This window comes from Phoenix dactylifera, unplaced genomic scaffold (genome assembly GCF_009389715.1).
Source record: "Phoenix dactylifera cultivar Barhee BC4 unplaced genomic scaffold, palm_55x_up_171113_PBpolish2nd_filt_p 000265F, whole genome shotgun sequence".
NCBI lineage: Eukaryota > Viridiplantae > Streptophyta > Magnoliopsida > Arecales > Arecaceae > Phoenix > Phoenix dactylifera.
The window spans coordinates 417,387-429,910 of record NW_024067754.1 but is presented as its reverse complement, the minus strand read 5'-3'; the positions used below and the strand labels follow the sequence as shown (position 1 = coordinate 429,910).

The window sequence follows — 12,524 nt, the reverse complement described above, 5'->3', positions numbered from 1 at the left end:
AATAGATCCGTTAGAAACAAAAATAGAGCCGTTAGGATTTCAAACAAAACCTGCAAAAATGTGTCAGTCGCGTTCCAGGCATTTCGGAGACGTCTCCGCTTGAACGAGAGACGTCTCGGCTGTATAAAAAATCCTTCGACAATGTCGAAGTCGACTCGGCGCTTTCTGGGGACGACTCTGAAGAAGAATAGCCTGATTTCTTGTTTTTCTATTTTTCTAAGAGAGCCGGCTCGCATGCCTCGGGGGACGTCTCGGGATTTTTGTGCTTTATGCGTGGGGACGACTCCGCGACGTCGGAGACGGCTCCGACATTTTCTCAACGAAAAACGGATCCTCTGGAATCCCTGAGAGAGTCGGCTCCGCGTCCTTCGGAGACGACTCGCGCGCATCCCTTGAAAACGGCCTTTCTGCCGTCTCTGAGAGAGTCGACTCTGAAAGCCGGGAGTCGACTCCGACCCTGCAAGACGCCTCAGCAAGTGCTGGGGACGTCTCCAGACGTCCCAGCTTCTTCTCTGCGTGCCGGAGACGTCTCTGGAACAAGCCGGAGACGTCTCGGCTGCCCCTGATCCATTTTCTTCATCTCAAAAATCTTCAATAAATCCACCAAAAAATACGGAAACATGCCTTGACAATACTTAACAATATTCTTAGTTAAACACCTGAAATGCTCAAGTAAATTGTCAATATAAAGGAAATTATACTCTAGTGTTTTGTATTCATCAAAATCCATTAGGGGTCAACAATCTCCCCCTTTTTGATGATGACAAAACACTGAGTATATGCAAAATTTAAAATTAAACATATGCACAGTATTTGATCAGATGTACAAGTATTATGTTTTGGTTAGAGCTAGATACAGTATGCATAATTCAGTATAGTCAATTGTCAGTTCTATACTTATGCATAAGCATTGATCTTAGTAGCTCTTTGAGCAATTTTGGCATATCATCTATCACTTTTAGATTTGAATCAAGTTAAAGTGTAAATTGATGAAATATTGATGCTAAAGACAATTAAGCCAATATTCTTCAATTTTATCTTTTCATTTTGTTGATTCTAATTAAACATTCCATATTGGTTCTACTCCCCCTTTTTGTCATCAACAATGAAGGGGACAAATTTTGCCTATTCCCCCAAAACGCGATGCCTATTTGAATGGTTCTACTTCCTTTTTCAGATTTGCAAATAAGATTTTAGCATCCATGTTGCTTTTTAGATTAGAATTCAGCATTTATATCTAATTAACATGAAACATTCAATGATTTGGGAAGGTGAATTTTACTCCCCCTTTGTTTTGAAATTCATTTCAGACCATTTAAATTCAATTATTACAAGTTGTGCTCCTCCTGTTTTATATGCATTGTCAAGTTGGCAAAATAGTGAAATGGTTGCACATTGTCAAGTTTGAACATTCAAGGTATATTATGACATTTTAACATCCATAGCACATCACAATATTAAAAAAAAAACATACTCCAAGATTCAAAAAGAAAGGATATGGCATTCATATAGCATTACAACATTTGATGCCATTACAAGGATTGATTGCAAACACAAAAGAAAGAGTTTCATATAAGCCTAGGGCTTTACAAAAAGATGAACCCTAGATGTCCACAAAATGTGCCTCACTGGCCAGCACCCTCAAGAGCCGCAGTAGCAGCTTCCACAAACCTATGAATTGCTAGCATTAATCTTCTAAAGTTATCTCCCTGAGACTGATTGAGTGCTCTCATTAATGCTTCAATTTCATGGGATGCTCTATCAATCCTCCCTCTAAGCTGGGCAGCCACACTGCCCAAATTGCCTTCAGGGCTCGTCAGCTCTTGAAGACTATCCGATATGATCTTCAATTCAGCTTGTATTTCACATGATCTTCTAGTTTGGTTTGATGCCACACAAACCAACTCTGACCCTATAGCTTCCATTTGAGTTCTAATTGCTTTCAACTCTTCTAAAAGTGTTTCATGTGAAGTGCGGATAGGAGCTATCTCAGCAGAAACCACTGACCTAATTTCTTCCCTCATTTGCTGGCACACCATGGATGCTAAGGTGTGCATCTGCTCATCCGACAAGAGAGCCGATCCAACAACTGGAGGAGGAGGCATGGAAGTGGATGGTCCATCCGAGCTAGAAGGTACATCAGGAAAAGGAAAGCTCTCCATATGATCAGTAAAGGGTATAGGGCTATGTGGAGGAGAGAGGTGGACAGGCTCCTGATGATGGATCTCAGGCTCTACAGTTTGGGATTTTCTTTTACAAACCTTAACCCAAGACCCGTCTTTCTTGTAAAACTCCATCCTATGTAGTGTGCTCTCGTTATAGAAGTCAGTGTTTCTCAAGGGTCTCTCTGGCTCATTTTCAGGGATAGGAACCTTAAAATGCTTGAAAAGTAGGGTAAAGACCATCCCATACGGGATGCTGAACCTGGAGTACCTATGACAGATTGAAATGTAGTTTAACATGAGCCTAGGAAGATTTAGGGGAATCCCTAACAGGATGTGGTGCATAATGGCCGAATCTCGCTTCGAAACGAAGTCGAAGCGACCGGTTTTTGGGAACAAGACCCTGTTGATTATGCTCAAAAGCAATCTCATTTCAGCATTGAGGTCTTAGGACTTAACAATGTCAAGAGGACCGCAGTTCTCTCTACCTAGAATTAAGTTTAGAGCAATCTCTCTTTGAGGATGTGAGGTCGGAGCCTCACCGTACTTAGGTATTTGCAATAAACTAGACAAGATATCCTCATTAACTTCTACAAATGTGCCTCGGACATACCCTGTGTACCCCGAGCTCCCTAAGGCCAAATTACCAAAAACTTCTCTCACTAAGCCAGGGTAGGTAGACACGTTTAGGGAACATAGGTGTTCCCAACCTTGGGCACGGAGTCTCTCTCCAATAGAGAACCCCTCACCCGCTAAGAATTGAAAATCTATATGCCTACCTGTTGTTACTGTGCGATTCGCACAGGAGGGAGTCACGGTTGGCGGAGCAACCGGAGGAGACGGCGCGGAGGGCTCTTCCCGCCGTTCCTCGTCGTTCGCCACCCTAGGACGCCTCCCACCACTACGCCTAGCTTTCTTAGGTGCCATCGACCGGAAATCTAGGGAAATGTGCAGTGATTTTGGTTCGATTGGTGGTGGAGAGAAGATGGATGCGAGGGTTTAGGGTTTTGTTGGGGACGATGGAAAACAGCTCGGGACGGCTCGAGCTGTTTCGGCCTGTTTTTAAAAAAAAATTTCATTCTGTCCCCGAGACGTCTCCGCGACTAATGCGAGACGTCTCGCCGGGGGGACATCTCTGCGATTCGCCAGAGACGTCTCTGGCACTGAAAAAAAATTTCAGAATGTTTCCAATCTTCTCCCAATTCGTTTTATTCAACCTCAATGATCAGTTTAATTTCTTTTGGCGATTATTAAGTGAGCTTGCTTGTGATCCTCCCCCTTAATAATTCATCCTATAAAAGCTTGACAATGATTTTTGAATTATCAGTATTGAAATGAGAAATGTTTTATCAAATTTCGAATGCCTATGGAATAGGCTCTAAAAATATCTCTATGAAGAGTCCAAGGGGGATAACTATCCTCTAGAAAGTCAAACAATTCGTCATCTAATTTGATAGATTCATATTTTCACTTATTAGGCACTAGGTTTGCTATATGTGACCTTGAAGTGTATTATGAGTTTGAGTAGCATTCATATGTACCTCTAAAGCATACAAAGCATTGCATATGTTTGAGGAGTTAAATTATTTAAGCTATAGCATTGAAGTCAAATCATGCTTGCATTACAAATTCAATCTACTTGCTAGGATCATACAAGCACAAGGCATTCCTTAAAAAATTGAACCTATCTTTACAAAGGGGCTTTGTAAAGATATCGACCAATTGATTTTCAGTGCATACATACTCAATCAATACATCATTTTTCAACACATGATCTCTTATAAAGTGATGCCTAATCTCTATGTGTTTTGATTTAGAGTGTTGGACAGGATTTTTTGTTAAATTGATTGCACTTGTCTTATCACATCTAATTGGAATATTGTCCATTTTGATACCAAAATCTTCAAGTTGTTGCTTAATCCAAAGAACTTGGGCACAACAGCTTCCGGCTGCAATGTACTCAGCCTCAGCTGTGGACAAGGCAACTGAATTCTGTTTCTTGCTAAACCAAGAAACCAAGTTAGCACCCAAGAATTGACAGGTGCCACTTGTGCTTTTTCTGTCGAGTTTGCACCCGGCAAAATCAGCATCGGAATAAGCAATTAAATTTAAATCAGATTGTTTAGAATACCATAAACCTGCATTAGATGTCCCTACTAGGTATTTGAATATTCTTTTAACAGCTTGTAAGTGTGATTCCTTAGGACATGCTTGGTATCTAGCACACATGCAAACACTAAATAATATGTCTGGTCTACTAGCAGTAAGGTAAAGTAAAGACCCTATCATACCTCTGTACAATTTGCAGTCTACACATTTACCTTTTTCATCTTTGTCAAGCTTGCAACTTGAGCCCATGGGTGTGCTGATTTCCTTTGCATCCTTCATCTTGAACTTCTCCAACATTTCCTTGATGTACTTGGACTGGCTGATGAAGATGTCTTCCTCGGATTATTTTATTTGTAGCCCAAGGAAGAAGTTGAGCTCACCCATCATGCTCATTTCGAATTCTCCCTGCATAAGCTTAGCAAACTCTTGACAAAGACTATCATTAGTAGCACCAAAAATTATATCATCCACATAAATTTGCACAAGCAATAAGTCATTCTCTTTTCTTTTAATGAAGAGTGTTTTATCTACATTTCCTCTTTTAAACTCATTTTCAATTAGAAAATTACTTGATCTTTCATACCAAGCCCTAGGGGCTTGCTTAAGTCCATACAATGCTTTATGCAATTTAAAAACATAATCTGGATGTAAGTGGTTTTCAAAACCTGGAGGTTGTTCTACATAAACTTCCTCCATTATATAACCATTTAAAATGCACTTTTTACATCCATTTGATAGAGTTTGAAATCCATGAAGCATGCATATGCCAAAAGTAGTCTAATAGCTTCTAACCTAGCAACAGGAGCGAAGGTTTCATCAAAATCTATGCCTTCTTCCTGATTGTAGCCTTTGGCTACCAACCTAGCTTTGTTTCTTATCACTACTCCATCTTCATCTAGTTTATTTCTATATACCCACTTAGTGCCTATAATTGAAACATTAGGGGGTCTTTTCATTAGAGTCCAAACTTGATTTCTTTCAAATTGGTTTAATTCCTCTTGCATAGCATTTATCCAATTTTCATCTTTTTCGGCTTCCTCTAGTGATTTAGGCTCTATTTGTGAAACGAATGCAAGATAATTACTAGTATTTCTTAAAGAGGATTTTGTCCTTACCCCTTGTGAAGGGTCACCAAGGATTAGATCCCTTGGATGACCATGTGCATACCTCCATTCCCTCGGAAGATCTTGATTTCTTGCTTGGGGTTGATCTTCTTCATTTTGCTGAATTGTATCTTCCTTGATTTCATCCTCATGTTGTTTGTCTTGTATGGAGAACTCCTTCATTCTGTCTTCAAGTATACCTGTATCACCATCTTCTTCTTTTCTAGAAGAATCTCCATTAGCTTCATCAAAAACAACATGAATGAATTCTTCATCAACGAGAGTTCTCTTGTTGAAGACCCTATATGCTCTACTAGATGAGGAATAACATAAAAAGATCCCCTCATCTGATTTAGCACTAAATTTACATAGATTGTCCTTTCCATTGTTTAAAATAAAGCAGCGACAACCGAAAACATGAAAATAACTTATATTGGGCTTCTTATTTTTCAACAACTCATAAGGTGTTTTCTTTAAAATAGATCTAACTAAAGCACGATTTAAAATATGGCAAGCAATATTGATTGCATCAGCCCAAAAATACTTTGGTAGATCCGATTTGCACAACATGGTATGAGCCATATCTGCTAGTGTGCGATTCTTCCTTTCTACCATCCCATTTTGTTGGGGTGTCCTAAGGGCCAAAAAATTGTGATTGATACCGTTTTCTTCACAAAATTTTTCAAAATGCTGATTTTCAAACTCAATACCATGATCACTCCTAATTGCTTTTAGTTTAAGGTTAAGTTCATTTGAAATCCTATTATGAAACTTGATGAAAGCGGAAAAGGACTCATCTTTGTGGGCAAGGAATGAAACCCATGTAAAACGTGAAAAATCATCAACAATTACAAGACCAAACTTCTTACCCCTTAGACTAGCAGTTCTAGTGGGTCCAAATAAATCCATGTGAATTAGTTCTAAGGGTTTTGATGTTGAAACTATATTCTTAGGTTTGAAAGAGCTTCTTGTTTGTTTCCCTAGTTGACATCCAGCACAAATTTTGTTCTTTTCAAAATCTATTTTTGGTAGTTCTTTAACTAAATCTTTTCTAATCAATTTAGAAATTAAATCCATGCTAGCATGTCCTAACCTACGATGCCATAACCAGCTAGTCTCATTGACCTTGGCATCCATGGCTACAAGACATTGGCCATCTTTCATGGTGAGATCATCAAGATCTACCATGTAAACATTTCCAAGCCTATGTCCCATAAGTATGATCCCATTGTCAATTGGACTACTAATTATGCACAGGGAAGATTCAAATGACACTTTAAAGCCCTTGTCACAAAATTGACTTATACTTAGTAAATTATGTTTTAATCCATTAACTAACAGTACATTGTCAATAAATGAGGAGGGTGATATAGAGATTTTACCAACGCCAATGATTTGGCCTTTAGCATTGTCTCAAAATGTGACTACTCCTCCTTCTTTTGATTTCAAGGTGGCGAAGTGGCTCTTGTCACCGGTCATATGCCTTGAGCAACCGCTATCAAGATACCACATTCTCTTTTTGCTCCCGGTTGCAAGGCATACCTACAAAATAATCATGTGAAGCTCTTAGGTACCCAAGTTTTCTTGGGTCCTTCTTAGTTAGTGTAGTTGGTTCCCTTAGGAACCCATATTTTGGTTGTGTTTTTATCCTTTACAAATGTGTTCTTATTAGTTTGAATCTTTCTTTGAATGCAAGAATAAGCTTTATGTCCATTTTTCTCACAACAAAAGCATGTAGGTTTTTCAGTTTTAACATCTTTTGCTTTTACAAAAAAGTTCTTTAGATATTTTTGTTGTTTGCTAGTTTTGTATCCTAATCCGGCTTTATTAAAAACAGCTCTTTGATTGGATAGAATAAGATTTAATTTTTCCGAGCTATGTGTAAATTTCTGTACAATTGGTTTATACTTGTGTAGCTCATCCTTAAGGTCCAAATTTTCTTTAGCTAATACTTCCTTATCATTTTTAAGAGATTTGACATTTTGTGCAAGTGAAGTATTACTATTGAGTAGGAATTTGACTCTTAGATTTCATTCCCTAATGAGGGTATTTACAATTTCATACTCAATGCTAAGTTCTGAAATTTTATCCTTTAGGTCAATAATGCTATCATTTTCATAATTTTCCTTTTCAATCAATAGGTTTTTAATGTCATCCTTCAGTTTTTGATTGGAGGCCTTTAGTTCTTTATTCTTTACTCCTAACATACTACAATCATTCATGAGTTCTTGGAAAGCTTCATATAATTCTTCTAAAGTAAAATCTGTAATTGAGCTTTGACATACCTCATCGTCGTCGAATGCCATGAAACACAAGTTGGCAGTCTCTTCCTTCTCTTCCTCGGAGGAGGATGTGTCACTATCATCCCAAGTCGCTTTCAACGCCTTCTTCTTCTTCTTTCCATAGTGCTTCTTCTGTTGAGGGCATTCGGAGCGGATGTGTCCCGGTCTCTTGCAATCATAACATATGATTGGGTCTCTTTCTTTTTCTTTTTCCTTTTCCCAATCATTTCTTCCTCCAAACTTCTTTCTTGGGAAGGCCTTCTTTCTTCTTATGAATTTTTTGAACTTCCTTACTATTAAGGCCAAGTCTTCATCTTCACTTCCCTCTTCACTTTCACTGCTTTCTTCTTCACAATTACTTGAAATGACCTTGAGGGCGATTGTCTTCTTCTTTAGCACATCTTCTTCATGTTGCTTCATTGTGAGCTCATGCGTCATCAATGAGCCCAATAGTTCTTCAAGTGCCAAGGTGTTGAGGTCTTTGGCTTCTACAATCGCCGTGACCTTCGCTTCCCAAGTTTTTGGCAAGGACCTGAGAATTTTCCTCACAAGTTCTGAATTAGTGTAAGATTTATCCAAATTCTTTAGACCATTAATTATATCAGTGAAGCGTGTGAACATGCATGAAATAGTTTCGTTGGGTTCCATCTTAAATAATTTATATTTGTGAACTAGAATGTTCACTTTAGACTCCTTGACTTGATTAGTACCCTCGTGGGTAACTTCAAGCCTATCCCATATTTTCTTGGCGGAACTACAGGTGGAGACTCTATTAAACTCATTTACATCTAGAGCACAATACAATGTATTCATGGCTCTAGCATTGAGTTGAACCATTTTGCTATCATTCTCATCCCAATCCTCCTCAGGTTTGGAAACCTGAACGCCATTAACTATGTGAGATGGTTTATTTGGTCCTTTGATTATAGCCCTCCACAAGGCATAATCTTGTGCTTGAACAAAAATTCTCATTCTAGTTTTCCAATAGGAATAATTTGTCCCATTGAAAAGTGGAGGTCTATTGGTAGCCTGCCCCTCAGCAGGAACATTGTTGAAGGGTGATGCCATCTTGATCTTTGGCAAAGACGGTTAGGTCTTCAAGAATACACAGAGCACCTGCTCTGATACCACTTGTTGCCCAGAGATGGTCACCCAAGAGGGGGGTGAATTGGGTGTTTTAAAATTTTTAGTCTAATTAAACAATACACACAAGTGTAGGTGCAAGAATAAAATTAAAGCGGTAAGCACAGTCAATCGCAAACACAGAGGTTTATAGTGGTTCGGAGCTTCCACTGCTCCTACATCCACTCCCCAAACACCTTTGGAAATTTTTCACTATAATCGGCGATTACAGTCCGATAGTTTTTTGAGTGAACTACCCAACTCGTTATTTTAACCCGGGCTAACAACGAACCCTACAATTCCCCAATTTAAACTAGGCTTGGGACGCCTAACCCTTGTTCCAAGTTCCTTGACTGGAACAAGCACAATGTTTAAGAGTTTTACAAGAATTTAAAAGCTTCTATGAAAGCAAATAAATCAATAAAGAACAACAAAATCGGAAGAACCCTCTTTGCCGTTGAGAGCTTGGATGATGGTGGTTCTTCCGATGTGGATCACGTCGGCTTGAATGCGAGCTTTGATTGCCGAGTGGGAGTGAGTGGATGAGCACGAAATCAGATGAAGAAGGCTTGAATGCACTTGATTTCTCCTCTTGAAAGCACCAACTCCCTTGAGACTCTCTCTCTTTCTTCTCTCTTGAATGCTTTTGTGTTAGGTCGGTGAGAAGTGTTTTTCATGCACTTAAAAACTCCTTTTTATACTTCTGCAAGCAATAGATCCATTAGAAACAAAAATAGAGCCGTTAGGATTTCAAACAAAACCTGCAAAAATGTGTCAGTCGCGTTCCAGGCATTCCGGAGACGTCTCCGCTTGAACGAGAGACGTCTCGGCTGTATAAAAAATCCTTCGACAATGTCGGAGTCGACTCGACGCTTTCTGGGGACGACTCCGAAGAAGAACAGCCCGATTTCTTATTTTTCTGTTTTTTTCAGAGAGCCGGCTCGCATGCCTCGGGGGACGTCTCGGGATTTTTGTGCTTTATGCGTGGGGACGACTCCGCGACGTCGGAGACGGCTCCGACGTTTTCTCAACGAAAAACGGATCCTCTGGAATCCCTGAGAGAGTCGGCTCCGCGTCCTTCGGAGACGACTCGCGCGCATCCCTTGAAAACGGCCTTTCTGCCGTCTCTGAGAGAGTCGACTCTGGAAAGCCGGGAGTCGACTCCGACCCTGCGAGACGCCTCGGCAAGTGCTGGGGGCGTCTCCAGACGTCCCAGCTTCTTCTCTGCGTGCCGGAGACGTCTCTGGAACAAGCCGGAGACGTCTCGGCAGCCCCTGATCCGTTTTCTTCATCTCAAAAATCTTCAATAAATCCACCGAAAAATACGGGAACATGCCTTGACAATACTTAACAATATTCTTAGTTAAACACCTGAAATGCTCAAGTAAATTGTCAATATAAAGGGAATTATACTCTAGTGTTTTGTATTCATCAAAATCCATTAGGGGGTCAACATAGGTCGTGATTAACCCTTGAGATAGTTGTCGTATTTGTACCATCATATAATCAACTAATCATATTCTAGATCCAAATTTGAACTAAGCCAATTCTAGTTTTCCTTGACAATTCCATTATACAAGTTGATATTTATTCTAAGCTTCGATAATTAAAAGATTCTAGATTAACTTAATCAGGAGCTTACTTAATCATTCTGAATCTTTTTTTTTAGGCTAAACTTATTTGGGCCTCTCATGAAATCCCACTTGCATTTCTCATATGGTGATACAAAATCCATAATCAACTCATGGCCTCGATTTATAAATATTTAACTTACAAGAATCTAATAATCTGGTTCAAAGATTTACAAGAAATTCCACCAAGATATAAGCTCTATGATTTTACATTGAGATCAACTCCTCAAATAAGTAATATTTTTATTTGCAGTACTGCAAACATTTCGGGATCTTGTAAATCTACGAGACTTAGAGAATCTACTAATAACACAATGATATCCATATCGATCAAAATCAAAAGTACTATACTTTCCAACGATCTTTTTTTTTTTTAACAAGGAAAAGCATCAAGAACTTTTCCAAATCAAACAAGTCCTATTTTCGACCAACCCAAAAACATTTTAATCCACCAATATTTTCAATATTTACTAATTGACTTTTCATCAAAATATCACTCTTAATTGTTTCAAGTCTCAAGTAGAGCCAAATAAAAATTCTTAAGTCTCATCCCCAAGTATATTTTCTATCTACACAAGAGTTTCATACATGATCTACATACAAATTTCAATCCTCGAAGAATATTTCAATGAATATTATAAATTATTTTCTTGTCCAAACTTTAAACAACTTTTTATAAAGGAACCTCAACTTGCCACCAAAATAATTAACTTGAACTAGAGGCAATATCCACAGTGCCTGATATCAAGTTAAACTTCTAAAATAATTACGTTGCACAATAATATCCTATGACTAATATTCCTTCACTTAATTTTATCAAAATCTTATTTAATCATAACCTCAAATACAAATTACTCCATCAAGAAAAACTCTCTTAAAATAGCTTATTCACACTTTGGTTACGACCATAATTAGGTTGAATTCTAATTTTAGCATTTCAAAATTCTGATAAAATAACTCAAATTTATCAATAACAAAAGCAAATAAATACCTTCGTCTAATGGCCTAATGTCTACCCATCTCTCAAACTTTCCGATGAATCCTAAAGATCCTAAAACTTAAGCTCCATCTGACTATTTCAAACACAATCCCTAGGAATCTGAAACCTGAGCTCTGATACCACCAAATCTGTCACGCCCTGAGCCCGGAACGCGGCAGATGCCGCACGCCCGCACGGCGGCCGCACAGGCGTGCAAGGCATCGGAACATATCGGAGCAAATACAGATGTTCAAAACTGACATAAATATTTAAGTTGTTCAAAAGCAGTCTTACAAAATTTCAAAATAACATTTGCTAACATAATTCAAATGTCCAAACTAAACTAACTAAAATGCCAATAACTGAAAAATCATCGAAAAATCTAGCGCACTCCCCAATCCTCTGGATCTGAAAAACAGAGAAAATAAAATAATGAGCTACACTAGCCCAGTAAGCAACAAAATATCCCAAAGTGGGGTCAGAGCATATCAGATCAAAATACAGGATAATGTCTGGAATAAATCATAAATAACATCATTTTACTATTTTCAAAACTTATTATCATTTTTCCAAAAACTCTGATACCAGAATCCCAACACAAACAGGCTATGGCCACGTAACCCAGTGGCATGGGTTGCACAAGGTACCAAATCCACTATTTTTATCCACCGATGGCAGCCGGTGTTGCACAAAAGTACCAAATCCGCTATATTTATCCACCGATGGCAGCCGGTGTTACACAAAAGTGCCAAATCCACTATATTTATCCACCGATGGCAGTCGGTGTCCAGAAACCACTATTCTAATCACCGGTGGCGCGGTATCGAAACCGGTTCCTCACAAATTATAAGTCGACAGGTCCAACGTATAATCCCCACAGGATTGGGGAGTGCGTTAGATGTTCCGATGATTTTTCAGTTATTGGTATTTTAGTTAGTTTAGTTTGGATATTTGAATTATGTTAGCAAATGTTATTTTGGAATTTTGTAAGACTGCTTTTGAATGACTGTAATTATTTATGTTAATTTTAAGCATATGTGATTTACCCTTAAATAAGTTTTGAACATCTGTATTTGCTCCGATATATTTTGATGCTTTGCATGCCTGTGCGGCCTGCCGTGCGGGCGTGCGGCGTC

At 38.8% G+C, this 12,524-nt stretch overlaps 1 protein-coding gene across 1 annotated transcript in view; it reads left to right on the top strand.

Annotated features, from left to right (window-relative positions):
* The first annotated feature begins 2,037 nt into the window (after positions 1 to 2,037).
* Positions 2,038 to 12,524, top strand: part of LOC120105348 (aspartyl protease family protein At5g10770-like) — a 43,383-nt gene continuing 32,896 nt past the window's right edge. The window contains exon 1 of the mRNA XM_039117713.1: positions 2,038 to 2,134. Coding sequence (XP_038973641.1) covers positions 2,038 to 2,134 — 97 coding nt within the window. The remainder of the gene's footprint in view (positions 2,135 to 12,524) is intronic.